Consider the following 19,861-nt stretch of genomic DNA (forward strand, 5'->3'; position numbering starts at 1 on the left):
GTTACCCCTGGGTAAATTGGCTCAAGAATGCCTTTTTTCTTGTTAAATAGACCCCTTGGCACGTTAGAGCTGGTTTTTCTCTCCTCACCATGTTTCTGTTCTCTGGTTTCTCTTCCCTCTTTCGGTTCTAGGAGAGTAAGTCTCTTATCTTTCTCTGTATTCTAAGGCTGGTCCCTAACCTCCATTTCATGGGAAAACTTGGTAGTTACTGTCGATTGAGGGGAAACCTGAATTACTGTTATCTAAGAGACCGTCTAATTATGTTAACAATTTTAATTTACGTTTTAGGGGCATGTTCTTTCCTGAGCTATTTTTTAAAATTAAGTATAATTTCTCCTTTTGTTTGGCAGTAAATATTCCAACGTCAGCGTTGTAACCTTAAGCAAATTATCGTATTAGCATCATCTTCCTTAGCTAAGGGGTGAAAGATAAATCACAAATCTTGTATTCTTTGGCAATACTGCCTGTCAACAGGAAAGCCCGGGAAAACTATAGAAAAACTAATAAGACATTCATTTGTATAGCTATAGGAGAAACATTCTTCTTTCCTCCAGTATGATAGAATGGTTGGAAAACTTTTGTAAGTGGATTTTGGTGGCCCTATGTACATGTGATTAAGGGATAGTTCCTCAGTGATAGTGATGGGGTGGATTCACCAAGTTCTTTAGAGTTGTTAAGGTAACTTTTAATGAGAATTGGGTTCTTCTATCATATAGACTGAAGGAATAAATGATGAAAACAATTAGTTTTCATTCATTTTTTATAATTAACTGATCACATTCTTTGAGCATTTTAAGTGCGCAAATTTTATCTGTTTTGCAAGGGAAAGGATAACCCATTCCTTACAGACTCCCTAGATGACTGATGAAACTGTGTGGGAGAAGCCCATGAGAGTTGGCTGAAGGGGGTTGCTAGGTACCTGTAGTATGGGGCATCTAATTTTTGTTATATAGATTAATCTATTTAATGTAAGGAAATTCTTTAAAAAAAAATTAAACTGCCTTAAGAGAATACAAGTGACATTTTACATTTTTGCAGATATAGAAAGGTATATATAGAAAGGTATGTTTTCTTATTTATTTATCTATATATTTGAGACGGAATCTAGCTCTGTCACTCAGGCTGGAGTGCAGTGGCACAATCTCAGCTCACTGCAACCTCCACTTCCCGGGTTCAAGTGATTCTCCTGCCTCAGCCTCCCTAGTAGCTGGGATTATAGGTGCCCACCACCATATGCAACTAATTTTTTTTTTTGTATTTTTAGTAGAGATGGGGTTTCACCATGTTGGCCAGGCTGGTCTCAAACTCCTGACCTTGTGATCCACCCACCTCTGCCTCCTAAAGTGCTAAGATTGCCACCAAGCCAGGCCATATCTTCTAATTTGTTACCTCCTGTATAAATACATGAATATATACATTGTAAATGCATTGATATATAAACTTAATATAACATTTGTCATGTAATACAGTGTTTAAGGAGATGAGTACTTCCTTTCTTAGAACAAGCTGTGTATTTTCACAGGATTGGATGTAGCTTATAAAGACAAAATTAAAGTGTTTAAAAAGAACCTAATCTTCGTGTAACACTAATCTCTTTACAGAAGTTTAGGAAACTGAATATTTCTGAATGACTGAGTGGGTTTTGAAGGCACTGTCTTTTGTTCTGAATATTGTGTTTCAAAGAGTAGCACTCTTTTTCTGTAGATTTTTTTTTTCCTTGTTCACTTTTTAAAAAGCCTGTCATGTTTTTATGAAAGAGCTATTTCTGTGCTTAGTTTCCTTGGGCTTACTAGTAAGCCCAAGGAAAACATTTTGAGACACTGTGTGTGTTTTGGGGGTAGTGTCAATTCTTGACTTTTTCATCTGCGGATTTCTTTGCATGGCAAATTTTAGTTTCAAGCTGGCCTTCTCCATGCATGAAGCACAGTTCTGTGCTAACGAAACTTTCTTTCTCTCCTGTTGGTGTATGCTTGTGGAATGCAGACTCATTTAATACTATTTTATGTAAAATTGGTGGAAAATAGTCCAGGAGATAATAATCATCTGGCAAAATCAAATCTAAAATACTTTTTACACTGTTTATTTCATATGCATAACTGAAGAGAAACTATAATATTTTTAGGACATTTCCAACAAAATTTCCAACAGATGGGAAATAGTAAATTAGTATCACTATTCCCTCATCCAGAAATTTGAGACTGGGTGTGGTGGCTCACGTCTGTAATCCAGTTTGGGATTATACTCTGCCCCAGGCTGAGGGAGGCTGAAGCAGGAGAAACACTTGAAACCCGGAGGTGAAGATTGCAGTGAGCCAAGATCCTGCCACTGCACTCCAGCCTGGGTGACAGAGTAAGACTGTGTCTAAGAAAAAAAAGAAATTTGAGAATATTCTTTGACTTGCCTTTTCCTCCCTCTCACCATGTCCAGCCAGTTGCCAAATCCAATGTTGTCTCTTCTACCTTTCTAATCTTTCTCCAGCTGATCTTTTTTCTTCCTATACCAGTTATCACAATCCTAGAACATGCCACCATCTCTAGTCCAAGACACCTTTATAGAGACTCTTCCCTTTTGTCACTGTAAAGCTACATCTAGTGTTTTGAAAATAGACAGCAACCCTAGGAGAGGAAGTACTCATAGCCTTAAAAATTATTTCAACTGGTAAATCTCATATTAAGTTTATGTATCAATGTATTGGTATTTGGACTAGACATTTTTAGTCCAAGACAGAAACCTCTCTCCTTTTTCTGCCTTCCATGGCATCTCATTCCAATCTGTTCTTCACTTCAGCCATATTATTTACTAATTTGCAAATCTGAACATGAACATGGTCATTTTTCTGATTAGTACCCTTTAGTTGTTTCCTATTGCCTTAGGATAAAGTCCACATTCCCAAACAAACATTTTACTAGATCCTTTGTGATCTGGTTCCTGCGTCACCTTTTTAGTTTCATCTTGTGTCAAGTTCCTTGGACTTCCTCTTCACTTGGTCTCCCCTATCCTCCACCCTCCCCATAATTTATTTTCTTACCCCCTACTCTTTATCTTTGGAACACTTCTTAGCCCCATCTCAAGTACAGCTAGTTCGGACCTTAGTTTTTTGATCTAAACGTACATATCACTTTGTTCAGGACGTCTTCTCTGGTTTTACTTTCATCTGAGCTATTTGCACCAATACATACCCCTGTCAGTCATAATGTTTATATTTGTAATTGATTAATTGTTCTCTTGCTGGATTAACATAAACTCTGTGAAAGAAGGAAATTTGATTTTTCCATCCTCAATGCCTGTCAGTACATTTTTAAAAAATGAATGAGTGATTTTGCTTCTTGCTTTAATACCTTTCATGATTTTACTGTTATTTGTATTTCCAGTGTTTTTCAGAGAGTGCTTTTGAGTTTAACTCCTTTTATCTTTGCAGGAAGGAAAACTTTCACTATAGCTTTGAATATTGGCCATTTTCTAATTTTAAAAATAATCAATATTTTTTCTTTTTAAAGTTATCTCCCACAGGAAGAAAATTATAATTTTTTAAAAATTTATAATATAGTAAATTCTGTGATAGCACGGCCATTTATAATGCAAATTGGATATGATGTATTTTGTGTGGTTAGATTTTTTTAGACCCTACTTAATATGCTTGGTTTTACTGTACTTTAAATTGTCAGAACATGGCAGATTATGAAATCCCTGGCCAACTCTTGATCTGTAGGTGAGTTAAATCTTGCAAAAATAACTTTGTTACCCTGTAAAATTGCAAATACAATCATAGCATTTACAGTTCTCTGTAAAATGCATTGAAATATCACTGGAAAATGTATGACTCTTTTAAACCCTTAGCAAAAGAACCAAAATACAAATGTAGGAGTAGAGAACAATGTTGCCCTTAAGATGCAGATGCTGGAAAGTCAGCTAGTCATTCACTAGCTACTTGACTTGCTTCCACAAAGTCAACCTCAGCAAAAAACAAATTAGTTTATGTTATAGGCTTTCAGTGTTTCTTGTGAACAATTTAAATCATAATTGTTATATCTTTGAATACCATTATTTTGCTTTATGAGTCTTTTTCTCAGTATCATCAGTTACTTAATTGGGGTTTTGCCACCAACAGTGAAAGCAACTTCAGATGGATTTCTTAGGCATATTCTTTTTTTGTTGTTCTTTGTTTGTTTTGGAGACAGGGTCTCACTCTGTCACCCAGGCTGGAAGGCTGCAATGCAGTGGCAGAATCACGGGCTCAAGTGATCCTCCCACTTCAGCCTCCCCAGTTGCTAGGACCTGCACACCACCATGCCTGGGTAATTTTTTTGTGTTTTTTGTAGAAATGGGGTTTCATTATGTTGCCCAGGCTGACTGCAAACTCCTGGACTCCTGTGATCCAGGTACCTTTGCTCCCACCAAAGTGCTGGGATTAAAGGCATGAGCCACCGTGCCTGGTTTAGGTTTATTCATCGGTGGGGAATCTGTAGCTCTGCTGGGAACCATGACTTAATAAAAATTTTTAAAGAGCTTGTTTTTGCTACTTTAGCCTGTTTATGCCACAGTTAATGGAACTGATTATTGTACATTGGCTAATTAATAGGAACATAGCTTTTCCTTAATCATTTAGAGAAAATTTCAGAAATAGAGTTTTCCCTCAGTGATCTATGCTCTAAAGGTCAAGTCTATAATATCTAGATGGTACTTGTGATATGACTGTTTTAAAAGCCATGCCTTAGATCTCTAACATATCTTTGCATTTGAAAATGTTACAGTGTTCAGAAAGGATTCAGAAAAAACAAAAACACATCCTCTTATGGAAGAAACAAATTGCTATATAAGCAGAACTGTGCTTAATTTTGTTAATTTTCTCTTTACATTGTTGATATTTCAGTGCAATGTTGTTTCAACAGGACTATTCTGTGGAAAGGTAGTTTCTTAATGTAGGTGATGTTCAGGGGATCCTTTCTATGGACAGGAAAGCATTAATATAAAAAAATTACGTTAATTATCAATAAAGGACAACACAGGTTTGCTAGGTCTGTTCCTCTCTTACTGTTAATTTATTTTTAATATATATATATGTTTTTTAATAGAGATGGGATCTCGCTGTGTGGTCTCAAACTCCTGCCTCAAGTATTCCTCCCACATTGGCCTCCTAAATGCTGGGATTACAAGCATGAGCCACCTTGCCTGGCCCTTACTGTTAATTTCAATCCATTATAAGATGATAGAAGGGACTGTTGTAAATTATAATTTATCAATTATCTCATACTTTAAAAAATTTAGAGCTAAAGAAACCAGAAACAAGTAGAAGTGGCATTATCAGAGCTTTTCCATTTCAATCCTTATGGTAAATTGCTCTCCATTTCTTTGATTTAGTTCTCAAAAGTACTTGTTTGAAGTATTTAAAAAAAATTTTTTTTTAAATTGTGGTGACACACACGTAACAAAAAATAGACTATTTTAACCATTTAAAAATACACTTTAGAATGTATTATGTTTACATATTAATACATAATAAAACCACACATACTTCTGCTGACGAACCTAGATTAGTATGTTTTGTCATTAAGATAAAGTCATGCAAGAGGCTGTAGGTTGATCGATTAGCGATGGAGAGTAGAAAAAAATGTCTTGAAGGAAAGAGCATAGCTTGGTTGAACATTTTCACCATTCTTCATTCATTTAACCAGTATATTTACTGAGTGCTTTCTATGTTACAGGTGCTAGAGGTATAGCTGAGAAAAAAACTGTACACTCCATTCTCATGGAGTTTATGGTCTGGTGTAGAGTGAGCTAACTTATCTAGCGTGCACCTGCCCTTACACTTGGCTTTTGTGTGGTTTCACATCTTCATATTGACTCTTAGTGTTCTGTGTGATATCTTTATGTTTAAAAGAACAAAACATTAACATAAATTCAAATTACCCGCAACATGACCTAGAAAGTATATGTTTAAAAAACGCTAATCTAGAGAATTTGTTGGAAGTTGTTTCCTTTGACCATAACTTTATTCCTTAACGGTAATATGTGAGACAGTAAAGAATACACACTGTGCACTGTACTAAGTACGGCCATTATTTTCTTTCCTTATTTTCTAAGTAACACAGAAAAGTAAAAATTCAAATCATCTATGTTTAAAATTTTACTGTACTTTTGCTACATATTTAAAAAGTATAACAAAATGAATAGTCTTGACTGATCATGCTTTTTTAGTTAAGGCCATAGAACCATCTTTGTGGCGTATTCTGTCAGTTGACCTTCCCCAACTTATCAGAGAGGTTAAATTTATTTTAAAAATACTGGTGAGGGCCGGGCGTGGTGGCTCACGCCTGTAATCCCAGCACTTTGGGAGGCCGAGGCGGGTGGATCACGAGGTCAACAGATCGAGACCATCCTGGTCAACATGGTGAAACCCTGTCTCTATTAAAAATACAAAAAATTAGCTGGGCATGGTGGCGCATGCCTGTAATCCCAGCTACTCAGGAGGCTGAGGCAGGAGAATTGCCCGAACCCAGGAGGCGGAGGTTGCAGTGAGCCGAGATCACGCCATTGCACTCCAGCCTGGGTAACAAGAGTGAAACTCCATCTCAAAAAAAAAAAAAAAAAATACTGGTGAGGTTTTCTCCATCCCGAGATGTTTTAGAATGGAAATGCAGCAAGTATTTGTTTATTAACTATGAAGTAGTAATCTAGGACATATTTTATTGTTCAAAATGCATGACAATTCTTTCTATTTTAGTGGCTTTACTGTTACAAATTAACATAATGCAATCATCTGGAGAGGAGAGGGGTTAGTTTGCAACTACAAGCATAACCTCTACAAACTTCCATGAACTTTTTCCTTTTCTAGGCACTGTTTAGACAAGTTGCCTGAAATCACAGGTTACATGAATCATGTCTTGTTCACTTATTTCTCGGAATTGACATCCAGATTGAAAATGGACCAGACTTCTTATTCTCAATAAATTTATAACCCGTGGGTATTGTAAAATATAATTTTTTTATGTTTTACTTAAGTTATTCTTCTATAGTCTTTGGTACCTTACTTGCAACTTGACATCTGTTACCTTTGTCTCCTCCTTCTGTCTGTCTATCCATCAGAGAATGAAGAATGTCATTTTTTCTTACCTCATAGCTGGCCACCCTGAGATAACAGGTCAGACTGCCCCCTTGTCACATCCTTGTCTGCTCATCTGTTTGTTCTTCCTTTTGTGTGATATCCAATTTGCTGTCCTGGAGAGAGGAATGGAGAACTAGGAAAGGGGCTTTAAGTCAGGAGAACCAAAGAAGTATTTTTGAATCCCCGTTCCTCTATTCAGGGAGGCAATTTTGGTTACCATCCAAGGTGGAAGAAGTGAGGATAAACAGACCTGGAATGAAAGAGAGAATGAGCTGATCTGCTACTCTCAGGGCATTTGGCTGGTGGGAGAACAGAGGTGACATTACATGGCATTGGGATAAAAGGCTCTGCAAAAAGGAGAGGCAAGAGGGACTGTGTGGCTGTGGGACAGGATTAGCATTAGGTTAGAGAGGAGTCTTTGAGCAGGAGTTATAAATGAAGCTGGGTAATGGAACCAAAGGAAAGTTGAGGCAGAGTGGAAATTGTTGAAGTAATACAGGGCCTACTGCATGGCATTTTTCAGCTCGCTATTTGGGACAGGCATAACTGCCTTCTTCAGAATGCTGAAGTACTGCTGCGCTGATCTTTTCACTTACTGAAACATTACCGTACCAACTTGTTTTTTATGTAATACTGCTGTTCCAAATTAAGAATGTCTCTCAAAGGAAGCACGGAAAAAAAAAGGTAATATAACATACTTTTTCTTTCCTTAAAATTGGTTCTTAAACTTGCCCCCAAGAAACCTGAACTTTTGCTTAACTATAGTTTTAGTTACAGTAAATATCAACTACATAACAAATATTTGAATACTGTGCAAAGTGTTGTGCTAGACAAGAAGAATGATTGAAGGAGATGAAGCCTAATGAAGAAAATTAGACATGATGTGACAAATTAAGAGATGCCACAAAAAGTATAATAAAAAGTGGTTGGGGTTCAAGATGAGAATTCATGTGGGTTTCAGAAAAGGAAGTAATTTCTATTGCATAGTAGTTTGAAATGGTTTCTGGAAGGTAAAGGACTTCAGCTGAATCTTGATGGATGGGAGCTAGCTGAAAAGTTGAACAAAGAGAAAATATTTTGTTTGTTTGCTGTAGCACATTTTATTCTCTTATAGAGAAGTAAGCTCAGGCATACCCGAAGCTTACCTCTAACAGTGCATCTGGTTAAATTCCAGATGATATACCCATATTCTCAGCTGTTCCTTCCCCCCGACATTTCCCAGTCACACACCTGGGGCCATCATGTCTACACACCTGCCTGCTGTTGCAGTGAGGCAGAGTATGTACTCACTACAACCCCAACTGGTAACCAGTCTGGGGATCTGGCAGAAACTGGCCAGGAAACCACCCCCTCAAGGAGGAGTGAGCCACTGTAACCCTAGCTTGGAGGGGTATGAGAGACATTCTGAGTGGAGGAAACAGTATAGGCAAAATTGTGGAAACCAAAAGTATCCACATTTGGGAGATATATTTTGTTTTGGATTACTATCTCGTAGGTAAGTGTGAGTCATTGAAAGTTTTAGACTAAGGTAGTGATTTAGAAAGAGGGGAGGATGCTTTAGGAAGTTAATCTGGCAACAGGATGACAAGGCCACTGGGAGTGTGGCATTGGCACTCTCAGATGACCTAGATTCGGGGAGTATTTGTTCTGGATATAATTTAAACAAATAACCGTATTCAGTTTCCTCAGGGAGAAACTGATGAGAGTTGAGCAGCCAAGGATTGAAAATTGTATTCTCCCAATATTAATATTAAGAGTAATAAGAATAGGAGAACTAAGGAAAGAAGTTTGGAGAACAGGGTAATATAATGTGCAACTTAGGAAGGAAAGTATTATAAGAATGGGATGCTAGCTGGTCGCAGATCTCAAAGAAGAGTCAAGAAAAATTGGCCTTATAATAAAACTATTGGATTTGGTGCCTAAAAATTTATTGATAATCTTCTGGTATTATTTTTCAGTATAAAAAGATGAAACCTTGATTTATGTGGATTAAATTGTGTTTGATGAGGAAATGTTATTGTAAACACTTGTTCAAGACACTTGGCAATAAAAAGAAAGTGTTCTAGAGAATGGAGATCAAGCAGTTTCCTTTTTCAGTAGAGAGAGAGCTCTGCGTATTGGAAGAAGGGAATGGATTAGTAACACTGATTTGAGATATTGGAGAAAGGATAATTGAAGGAGGATAGAAGGGGGATGGTATCAAGACAAAAGTAGATCAAGAAACCATTTCCCCCCCTTTTTTTTGGCCCTACTATCTGTCTGATTCACTGTTCACCAATGCTATAGCAGAAAGTAGTGAAGGAATGGGTAAAGGCAAGTGTTTAGATTGCCTTGAATGAGGAAGGAGAACTGTGTCAAAAAATGGGATATGTCTGTGCACAGTGTATGTATATGTATAAAGTAAATTAATTTTGGCATGCCTTTAGAAATTAACTTTTATTACTCTCTTTGTGTCACTAGCTTCATATGTTGAGTTCTTAGATTTAAGACTTTAATCAATTTTGATCGATTGATTGATTGATTTTTAAGACAGAGTCTCTGTCACCCAAACTGGAGCACAGTGGTGCAATCTCAGGTCACTACAACCTCTGCTTCCCAGGTTCAGAAGCAATTCTCCTGCCTCAGCCTCCCTAGTAGCTGGGACTGCAGGTGGATGCCGCCACACCTGGGTGATTTTTGTATTTTTAGTGGAGACAGGGTTTCATCATGTTGGCCACGCTGGTCTCAAATTCTTGACCCCGAGTGATCCTCCCACCTCAGCCTCCCAAAGTGCTGGGATTACGGGTGTGAGCCACCACACCCAGCTGAGTTTCCTTCCATTTTATTTCATGTATCACACTGCTGCCAGATTAATCTTTCTAAAGCATAGCTCCAGTTCCATTACCTTCTTGACCCAAGACCTTCATGGTTGCAAGTACATTCAAAGGTCTCCACAGCAGGGTTCCAGCTACTTCTGTAGCTGTATCTGCCACTCTTCTCTTAAGTGTACCCTGAATTACAACCAAGCTGTGTTATTCGTTTCCGCAAATATACTTTTCCTTCTCTTATTGTTGTGTTCTTGTTTTCCTTCTTCCTGGTATTTCTTCCCCTTCCCCTTTCACCACCTAATCTCCACCAGTGTTAAAATCCTTTTCTACCACTAAGATCCATCTCATATACCATTTATTTCATGAAGCCTTTTCAGTATTACATAGTTGGGGATATAATATTTGCTTTTTTCTTTCACAATCCTCAAAGCACTTTATTCTTTTTTTCTGCCCCATATCTTACTGTACTTATTTTACCTGCTCCCCTCAACCACAATAGCAAGAGTAGAGATTAGATATCTCTTGTAGTCCTAGCATTGGTCACTTTTTATTTTTGCAATTTTAAGAAAAGTATTATTTTAGTTGACACATAATTGTACATTTTTATGGGGGTGCGGTGTGATATTTTCATACACATATACAATGTAATGATCAAATCAAGGTAATTAGCATATTATTCACCTCAAACATTTATCATTTCTTTGTGTTGGGAACATTCAAAATGCCTCTCTTCTAACCATTTGAAAATATACAGTAAATTGTTGTTAACTCTAGTCACCCTACCGTGCCACTGAACACTAGAACTGTTCCTTCCATTTAGATGTAAATAGGTTAACTAGCCTTTCCCTGTCTCCCCTGCCTCCTCCTACTCTTCCCAGCTGCTAGTAACCACTGTTCTGTTCTTGACTTCTATGAGATCAACTTTTTAGCTTCCATATATGAATGAGAATATGCAGTATTTATCTTTCTGTGCCTGGCTTATTTCACTTAACATCATGTCCTTCCGGCTCATCCATGTTAGTGTGGGTCTTCATTCATAGCTTCTGCTTGATACATATTGACTCAAACTTATACATATGAGGAAAAACATTTCAGAATATCCATTGTATTCTTGTTATTTTAGGCTTGATCGCCTTTTTATTTTACTGGATACTGGCACTACTCCTGTTACAAGAAAAGCTGCTGCACAGCAACTCGGAGAAGTGGTGAAGCTTCATCCCCATGAACTAAATAATCTCCTGTCTAAAGTAAGAACTTTTTTTTTCTTTTAGCATAATACAATTGTAGAGACTTGTCCATGGATAGGAACACAAAAATAAAGGTAAACATCATCTTATTTTTTAAACATTTTTGCTCCCTTTTTTTCCCCTGGTCACAAGACTTAAACTTTTTTTAATTTTTTATTCAAGTTTAGTAGTTTAAGGGATTTGAGTATAGATCCTTTTGCCTGTGGCACAAATTTGAATCTTTCCCAATTTGGTAATGAACTAAGTTGTTAATCTGGTTTGTTAGTGGTCTAACTTGTTCTTAATGGCTAATAATTATATCATAGTTAGTAGTCTTCAAATGGATGAGTACTCACGGGCAATGATTGAAATACACGAGAAGCTAGAGTCTTATTAGTTATCAGCTGTTTGAAAATAGAGGCTTTCTACTTTGGTGGATCAGTGTTTTCATAATTCTAGTCCATTTTCTTCCCTTAAGCAATTGCTGTATTTTTGCTGAACTCTGTGTGCTTAAGTGTGTATATATGGTAGTAAGTGGCAAATTCTACACATTTAATTTCCTGACATGCAAAGTAAAGCAGGAGTGCTTTGTGTAGGAGAAAGGGAGTTGGGGAGGTGGATAGAGGATTTGGTAGGGGAGCAATATGATGCCCAGATATTGGGAGCCCCAGGATGTCGCTCTCCTTTCAGTCTGAACCCCTTCTTTCATTCCCATCTGTCCATCTCTGATATGTATGAGTGGGAGTTCTAAGCCCTTTCTCAACATACACGGATCTGAACTGTATGGTTGCTATCCCAAGGACTAACAATGACTCTCTTTCCAACATAATTCCTGCTTAAATATTATCAGAACTTTCTAACTAGGATGTAGATGGAGAGAGTGATTTGATACCTGCAGTCTTTACATTCTTAGAATGAAGAAGGATCCATATTAGGCAGTATTTGTGTGTGAGGTGGAAACAGAGAGGCAACACATTTCTTCTCCTCAGCCCAAGGGAAGAAATGGAGGACTGAATGACCTGAAACTGGAAACAATGAACAGGCCCAATCTGTGCTGAACTGAGAAAAGTTTTCCAGCCTTCCAAGTGAGTTCTGGTCTTCTTAACTCAGACCTCAGCATATTGGCTACCATCATCAAATCATTACCAAAGAGGCAAAGTTTGTCTTTAGCACCGTCTCACCTTCTTTCCTCTTTTTTCTGCTCTCAGTGTTTTTCTGTTGCCCTTTGGTTTTGTTTCTTAAACAGCTTTATTGAAATATAATTTATATACCATAAGTTTCAATTTAGTGGTATTTAGTATATTACCATTGTGTACAGCAGCCATCACCATACTCTAATTTTAAAACATCACCACGAAAAGAAACCTCATACCTACCAGCAGTCGCTCTTCATTACTCCTTCACTCATGCCCAGATCCTTGACAACCACTAAACTAACTTTGTAGGAAGATTTGCCTTGCCTGAGCATTTTATGTAAAATGAATGTGTAATCTCTTGCGATTGATTGGTTTCTTTTGCTCAAAATAATAATGTTTTTATATTGTAGCATGTATATTCATTTCTGTTGCCAAATAATATTCCATTGTGTGGATGTACATGGGTACGTCTTACTCATTTTTCAGTTGATGAATATCTGGATTGTTTTCACTTTTTGGATACTGTATTATGAAACATGCTGCTATGAAAATTTGTGTACAAAATTTTTGATGTTTGTTTTCATTCTCCAGAGTGTGTGTGTGTGTGTGTGTGTGTGTGTGTGTGTGTATATATCTGGGAGGAGAATCACTGTACCATGTGGTAACTGTATGGGGATCTGTCAAACTATTTTCCAGAATGGTTCCACCATTTACATTTTCAACAGTAGTGTATGAAAACTCAGATTTCTCCACATCCTTGTCAATACTTCTTAACTGACTTTTTGATTGTAGCCATCCTACTGGATGTGAAGGGGTTGGGATTTGCAGTTCCCTGATGACTAATGATCAGGCGTATGTATTTATTTTTCATTGTTATATCTTGATCTTAGCGAAAAAGCAGAGAAGCAATACATTTGTATATCTTCTTTGGAGAAATGTCTGCTGAGATCCCTTGCCTATTTAAAAATTGGGTTATTTGTCATTTTATTATGAGTTGTGAAGAGTCTTCGTATAGGATAGTTCTTCATATACAAGGTATCCAAACTATACGAAGGTATATGATTAGGAATTAGGTATTTGATTTGGAAATATACTCTTCTATGAGCTTTTTACTTTTTTGAACATCACTTCCGCTTTTGGTATCATATCTAAGAAACCAGTCCCTAATCCAAGGTGACAAAGATTTATCCCTAAGTTCTCATTTAAGAGTTTTATAGTTTTAGCTCCTATTTATGGGTTCTGTTGTCAGTTTTTTTAGCTAATTTTTGTATATGTTATGAGGTAAATATTCAACATCATTATTTGACATGTGGCTTTCCAGTTATGCCACCACCATTTGTTGAAAAGACTATTATTTCTCTGTTGAATTGTCGACACCTTTTTTGAAAATCAGTTGACCATAGACACATAGGTTATTTATGAACTCTTAATTCTGTTCCACCGATTTGTATGTCTGTCATTTTGCCAGTACCACACAGTCTATATTACTGTTGCTTTGTAGAAAGTTTTAAAGTCAAAAAGTGTATATTGCCAAGTGTGGTAGCACATGCCTGTAGGCACAGCGACTCAAGAGACTGAGTCAGAATTGCTGAGGCCAGGAGTTTGAGGCTGCAGTGTGCTATGATTGCACCTGTGATTAAGACACCGCATTTCAGCCTGGGTCCCATAGAGACCCTGTTTCTAAAAAATAAAAAGAAGCGTGAATCTAGTAAATTTATTTTTTTTAAGATTGTTTTGGTAATTCTGAGTCTTTTGCATTTCCATATACATTTTAGGATCAGTTTGTTCATTTCGGGAAAAAAAAAAACCCAGCTGGGATTTTGATAGGAATTGTGTTGAATCGCTGGATTTACAGTATATTACTGTTGTAACAATCTTAAGTGTTTGATTCCGTGAACACAGGTGTCTATTTATTTAGATCTTTAATTGCTTCAGCAATGTTTTTAGTGTTGTAGCTTTAATTGTACAAGTCATGCACTGCTTCTGTTGCATTTATTCTTAAGTATTTTCTACATTCTGATGCTACTGTAAATGGGATGGTTTTCTTAATTTCATTTTCAGATTAAGGTGTGAAAATACAATTGATTTTGTGTATTGATCTTACATCTTTTTTTTTTTGGCATTAAACATGACACTACCAACTGAAATGATCTTATATCTTAGAACCATACTGAACTTGAGATTTCATAACTTGCAATTCTTCGTATTAAGTAATGGGACCTAATGAATAATATGTCCTTCACTTTTTAGTATGTTAAATGGCTATGTTATATTTTAAATGCACTTAAACATGCTTTTATTACAAGTTTCTCTTTTTTTTGCTCTTGTTGCCCAGGTTGGAGTGCAGTGGTGCAATCTTGGATCACTGCAACCTCTGCCTTCTGGGTTCAAGTGATTCTCCTGCTTCAGCCTCCTTAGTAGCTAGGATGACAGGTGCACGTCACCACGCCCAGCTAATTTTGTATTATTTGTAGAGATGGAGTTTCATCGTGTTGGCCAGGCTGGTCTTGAACTCCTGACCTCAGGTGATCTGCCCATCTCAGCCTCCCAAAGTGCTGGGATTATAGACATGAGCCACTGCAGCTGGCCACAAGTTTCTTGAATCCTCTTTTTAAGATGGTAGTGATTTTTCTGTGAATGATAGAATCTTGTAAATGTATTTAATAATTCTAAGGTTTTATATATATATTTGTATGGCTGCTAAATTATACATTAATAACAAGTAAATTTGTATTCCTCTGTTCTGGCTACGTTGCGCAAACAATATTTCTGTATACGTAACTTTTATTTCATAATTTTTAAGGTGTTGATATATTTAAGGAGTGCAAATTGGGATACCCGGATTGCAGCAGGACAAGCTGTTGAAGCTATAGTGAAAAATATACCTGAGTGGAATCCAGTGCCAAGAACCAGACAAGGTGCTTTTAAGTGGAGAAAGTAGTTTTAAGTAAAAACCTAACTGTAGAAGTAATTATAATATACATTTTATATTTTAATAATTTCTGTTTTAAAGTCCTAATTTCCATGCATTTAGGTATAGCTTTGTCAGAAATGATACTGAATACAGTGATTTCACCGCACTTAGAAAAAAAAACTACTTGATATACTAAATGTTTTCATATATATTTTAAATTACAAATTCTACAGTGTGCTTGATTTACAAGGGTTATTACTTCCCTTCAAGTAATTAACATTCTAAAAAAAAGAAGTTAAATCAGTACAATGTAAATATTTGAAAGTCTATTTTTTCTTGTTATTGCTGGGAGAATAGTATAAAGTAGTTATTTTCTAAATTTAAGCACAATTATATATGGATTTTTTGAGTGGTAAGTCTTGTTCTTTATGTGCCCTTTTTTAAGATTTCTTGTAGTGGAAAAAATGTGTTCTGATTGCCTGTAATTACAAATTATATGCTTTTGAAAAGCTGGAAAGTTGTACATTTTAATTAAATCAAAATTTAATGGTACAACTAGATACCTTTTTAGCTGACTTTAATTTATTTTATTTTAATTTTTGAGACAGCGTCTTGCTGTGTCACCCAGGCCGGAGTGCACTGGCACAATCTTGGCTCACTGCAGCCTCTGCCTCCTGGGTTCAAGCAATTCTTGTGCCTCAGCCTCCCAAGTAGCTGGGATTACAGGTACACATCACCACACCTAGCTAATTTTTGTATTTTTAGCAGAAACGGGGTTTTGCTTTGTTGGCCAGGCTGGTCTCAAATTCCTGGCCTCAAGGAAGTGCTGGGATTGCAGGCATGAACCACTGTGCCCAGCCTCAACTCACTTTAATAATATCACTTTTATCATAAGTTTTAGCTTGCCAAAAACTTTTACTTTATATTGCTGATACCTGTTATTTTGAGTTATTTTGTTAGTTTGTCTTCTCTCATTAAATGAAATGTATGACTAGAGAAGTTATAAGTTGTTTTAGAAAAGAGCCTTTCCTTTTCAGCTCATTATCCCCACTTACTTTGGTATGTAAAGATGCTATAACTTAGTTCCATTTTTAAAAGACTTAGTTTTTTTTTTAAGTAGCATTAAATTTTTAACTAGCTTTAAAATTTTTAGTAAATGAGTTTGTTTGTCATCACTAGAAAACTTAAAATACGAATAGAAATTCCTTTTAAGTAGTTATACTTTAGTTTACAGATGAATTGCATGCAGATGCCAGCTAAAGAAATAATAAAGTCAGTGAGTAATTATATTTTAACATTTATAACTGTATAGCTTTTTGAGGAAAGAATACAGATCATTTTATAGATTTTTTTAGACCTCAGATGGATATATGATTTTAGTAATTTACCAGGAGATTCTTATTTGCCCAGAGTATGGGAACTGAGTCCTCTTCAATACATAGTCGCTTTGTGGCCCAGCCTGTTCCTCAGGTATGGGGAGGGGTGATTCTTATTAGCCTTATTCATGAATACATTCTGTGAATATTTTTCTCTTCTAACTTAGCAGTATAATAAACTCATGCTATTACCTTGGTATTTTTAAACTCTTAACAGTAAATTAAGACAGCATGATATTTAACATACACATTTTAACTTGGGAATGCATTTCTTTATATAAATAACATTTTGCTTTTGTGGTTGGACACAGTTACACATATACTCACTAACATTCTGATGGTTTGTAGAAGAGGAACCACCAATTTATTCACAGATAACTAAGAACTGATCATAAATAAATCCACAGTAGCTTTTCTACTTCTTCCACTTTTACTTTTCTCAAAATATTACTATCCAGGTACAATGGCTCAAGCCTGTAAATTCCAGCACTTTGGGAAGTTGAGGCAGAAGGATTGCTTGAGCCCAGGAGTTTGAGACCAGCCTGGGGAAAGATGGTGAAACCCTTGTCTCTGCAAAAATAAATAAACACTCAGTTAGATGTGGTTGTGTGCACCTGTAGTCCTAGCTTTTCTGGAGGCTGAGGCAGAAGGATTCCTTGATCCCAAGAGTTCTAGGATACAGTGAGCTGTGATTATGCCACTGCCTTCCAGCCTGGGCAACAGAGTGCAAGACTTCGCCTCTTAAATATATCTGTCTGTGTGTGTGTGTGTGTGTGTGTGTGTGTGTGTGTGTGTGTGTAACCCATGCAACCCAAGAAATGACATGCTATTTTCTTCATTCCACACTTTGGATATATGGTCAAATTAATATTTTTAAACCTCATGTAGAACCTACTTCTGAAAGTTCTATGGAAGATTCACCTACTACAGATCGATTGAATTTTGACAGATTTGATATATGTAGATTGTTGCAACATGGTGCATCACTCCTGGGATCTGCTGGTGCTGAATTTGAAGTCCAAGATGAAAAATCAGGTATGTAGTGGTTATGTAGAAGAAAGTCCAAACTTTATTTTTTTAAACTAATTTGTCACTTGGTATGCTGTACATTAGTCACACATAAACTAATCTGTCATGAAATATAAATGAACTGAAATTTGCAGGTGGTGGGGGATGCTATGAGTGGAGAAGGTAACCAACAGTATTTGGTTTAAAGCTACAGTATGAGTATTTTTCTTCCTTTAAGTGAATATATGCATCATTAGTTGATACATACTAATATTTCAGCAGTAATTTTGTTACGTAATACAGAAATTATAAAGTATTAACCAAGAGTCCCAGTTTTATATGTCATAAAATCAGGATTAGTTCCGATTTTGGTAATGTTTTTCACAATTCTGGAAATTTGAGAGATTGTTTGATTTTTATTACATGTTTCTGATATTATTGGGTTTACTCATGCTGCTGTCCAAAGCAAAAACTAAGAGTGAAAAATAAGACTTGAATAGGTATTATCCCAATATTTTTAAACATACAGAATCTATCTGAATATAAAATTAGTTTTTGGACCATTCAAGATAATGGTCTGAAGTGAGGGAAAAAACCTTGATGTTTTTAATGGATTTTTGTAAGTAAATAAATTGAACTTTTGACTAAAAAACAAACAGAACAACACTCTGTTCTGTCGCTAATTAAATTAATAATCATTCAGAGCCTTATCTAGTTAATAATACGCTCACTTTTTTAATCATAAAAAATGTCAAATACTCATTTCATCTTGTTTAGTATGGTTTCTATTAAAAGGTCTAGTTTAATTATTTTTGCAGAGAATTAAGAGGATCATTTGCTTAAGATTTGGAAAAGTATTTTCTCAAAATGGAGGTAAAACTCTTCAAAAACTTTGCATTTATATCGCTAAACATTAAGTTTACTAAGTTTACTAGTGTACTCATGTACAGTATCAGAGATCATTGGCTCTTATCCAGAGTAAAAGACACTATTATCCATGCCACTTAAAATAAATATATATATGTGTGTGTTTGTATGTGTGTATGTTTGGGTTTTGCCATATTCTGATTTCATAGATCTATGAAGAAGTTTAGATAATTGTATTTAAAATAAAAGTCTGGCCAGGTGTGGTGGCTCAATGCCTCTAATCCCAGCACTTTGGGAGGCCGAGGTTGGTGGATCACCTGAGGTTGAGCCAACATGGTGGAACCCTGTCTCTACTAAAAATATGAAAATTAGCCGGCATGGTGGTGGGTGCCTTTAATCCCAGTTATGTAGGAAGCTGAGGCAGGAGAATGGCTTGAACTCAGGAGGCAGAGGCTGCAGTGAGCCAAGGTCACGCCATTGCACTCCAGCCTGGGTGACAAGAGAGAAACTCTGTCTCAAAAAAAGAAGTCTTACAGGTGATTCTGATTTGTAACCAGGATTGGGAACTGCAGTGTCTTAGGAACTCAGTTTTTTAGTGCTAAGTCACAGTTGGCTGAACAGCGCTTACTTAAACCCTGTAGTTAGGTTTTCTTTCCTTTTTTTTCTTTCTTTCTTTTTTTTTTTGAGACGAGTCTCTGTTGCCCAGGCTGGAGAGCAATGGCCATCTCAGCTCATTGCAACCTCCGCCTCCAAGGCTCCCGCCACCATGCCTGGCTAATTTTTGTATTTTTAGCAGAGACAGGGTTTTACCATGTTGGCCAGGATGGTCTTCATCTCTTGACCTTGTGATCCGCCTGCCTCGGCCTCCCACAGTGCTGAGATTATAGGCGTGAGCCACCATACCTGGCCTAGGTTTTCTTTAAATGTCTGTTGATATGTGTTTGTTTCCTCATATATGTTAATGATACTAAATATGATTAGTATACATACTGGTCTGAGTTTCCTTTCTTTGCAGCTGGTTGTGTAGATTATTTTCCTAAATAGGACTTCCCCTGGAATCAGAGGACCAATTTTAGGCTCTGTGTAAGTGTATTGGGTTGTGATCAAGCAGTCTTTTGGACGCCTAGTGTTTTTCCCTCCTGGGTAGAGCAATTTTTAAAAACATTTTCAAATAGCTTTATTGAGATATAATTTATACATTATATAATTCATCATTTAAAGTGTACAATTCAGTGGTTTTTAATATATTCGCAGATAGGTGTAACTATCACCACAGTCAGTTTTAGAACATTTTCATCACTTTAAGAAGAAACCCCATATCCTTAGCTTGTTACCCTTTTATCCTACTTTCCTTCCCTTCTCCCAGCAACCATGAGTCTACTTTCGGTCTCTTTAGATTTGCTTATTCTCAACATTTTGTATTTG

General features: G+C 36.5%; 1 protein-coding gene across 5 annotated transcripts in view; it reads left to right on the forward strand.

Moving 5' to 3' along the window:
* The window catches only part of BTAF1 (B-TFIID TATA-box binding protein associated factor 1), a 98,361-nt gene that overhangs the window by 490 nt on the left and 78,010 nt on the right, over nt 1–19,861 (forward strand). For 2 of the 5 annotated variants that reach the window (XM_002756414.6, XM_078346013.1), the window contains exons 2-4: nt 11,033–11,156; nt 15,075–15,189; nt 17,450–17,596. In XM_002756414.6, the coding sequence (XP_002756460.1) occupies nt 11,033–11,156; nt 15,075–15,189; nt 17,450–17,596 (386 nt within the window). Of the gene's footprint in view, nt 1–11,032; nt 11,157–12,124; nt 12,221–15,074; nt 15,190–17,449; nt 17,597–19,861 lie in introns of all 5 variants that reach the window. The other 3 variants (XM_017979133.4, XM_078346015.1, XM_078346014.1) reach the window with 2 other exon arrangements.

The sequence above is a fragment of the Callithrix jacchus genome, chromosome 12 (assembly GCF_049354715.1).
Source record: "Callithrix jacchus isolate 240 chromosome 12, calJac240_pri, whole genome shotgun sequence".
Lineage (NCBI taxonomy): Eukaryota > Metazoa > Chordata > Mammalia > Primates > Cebidae > Callithrix > Callithrix jacchus.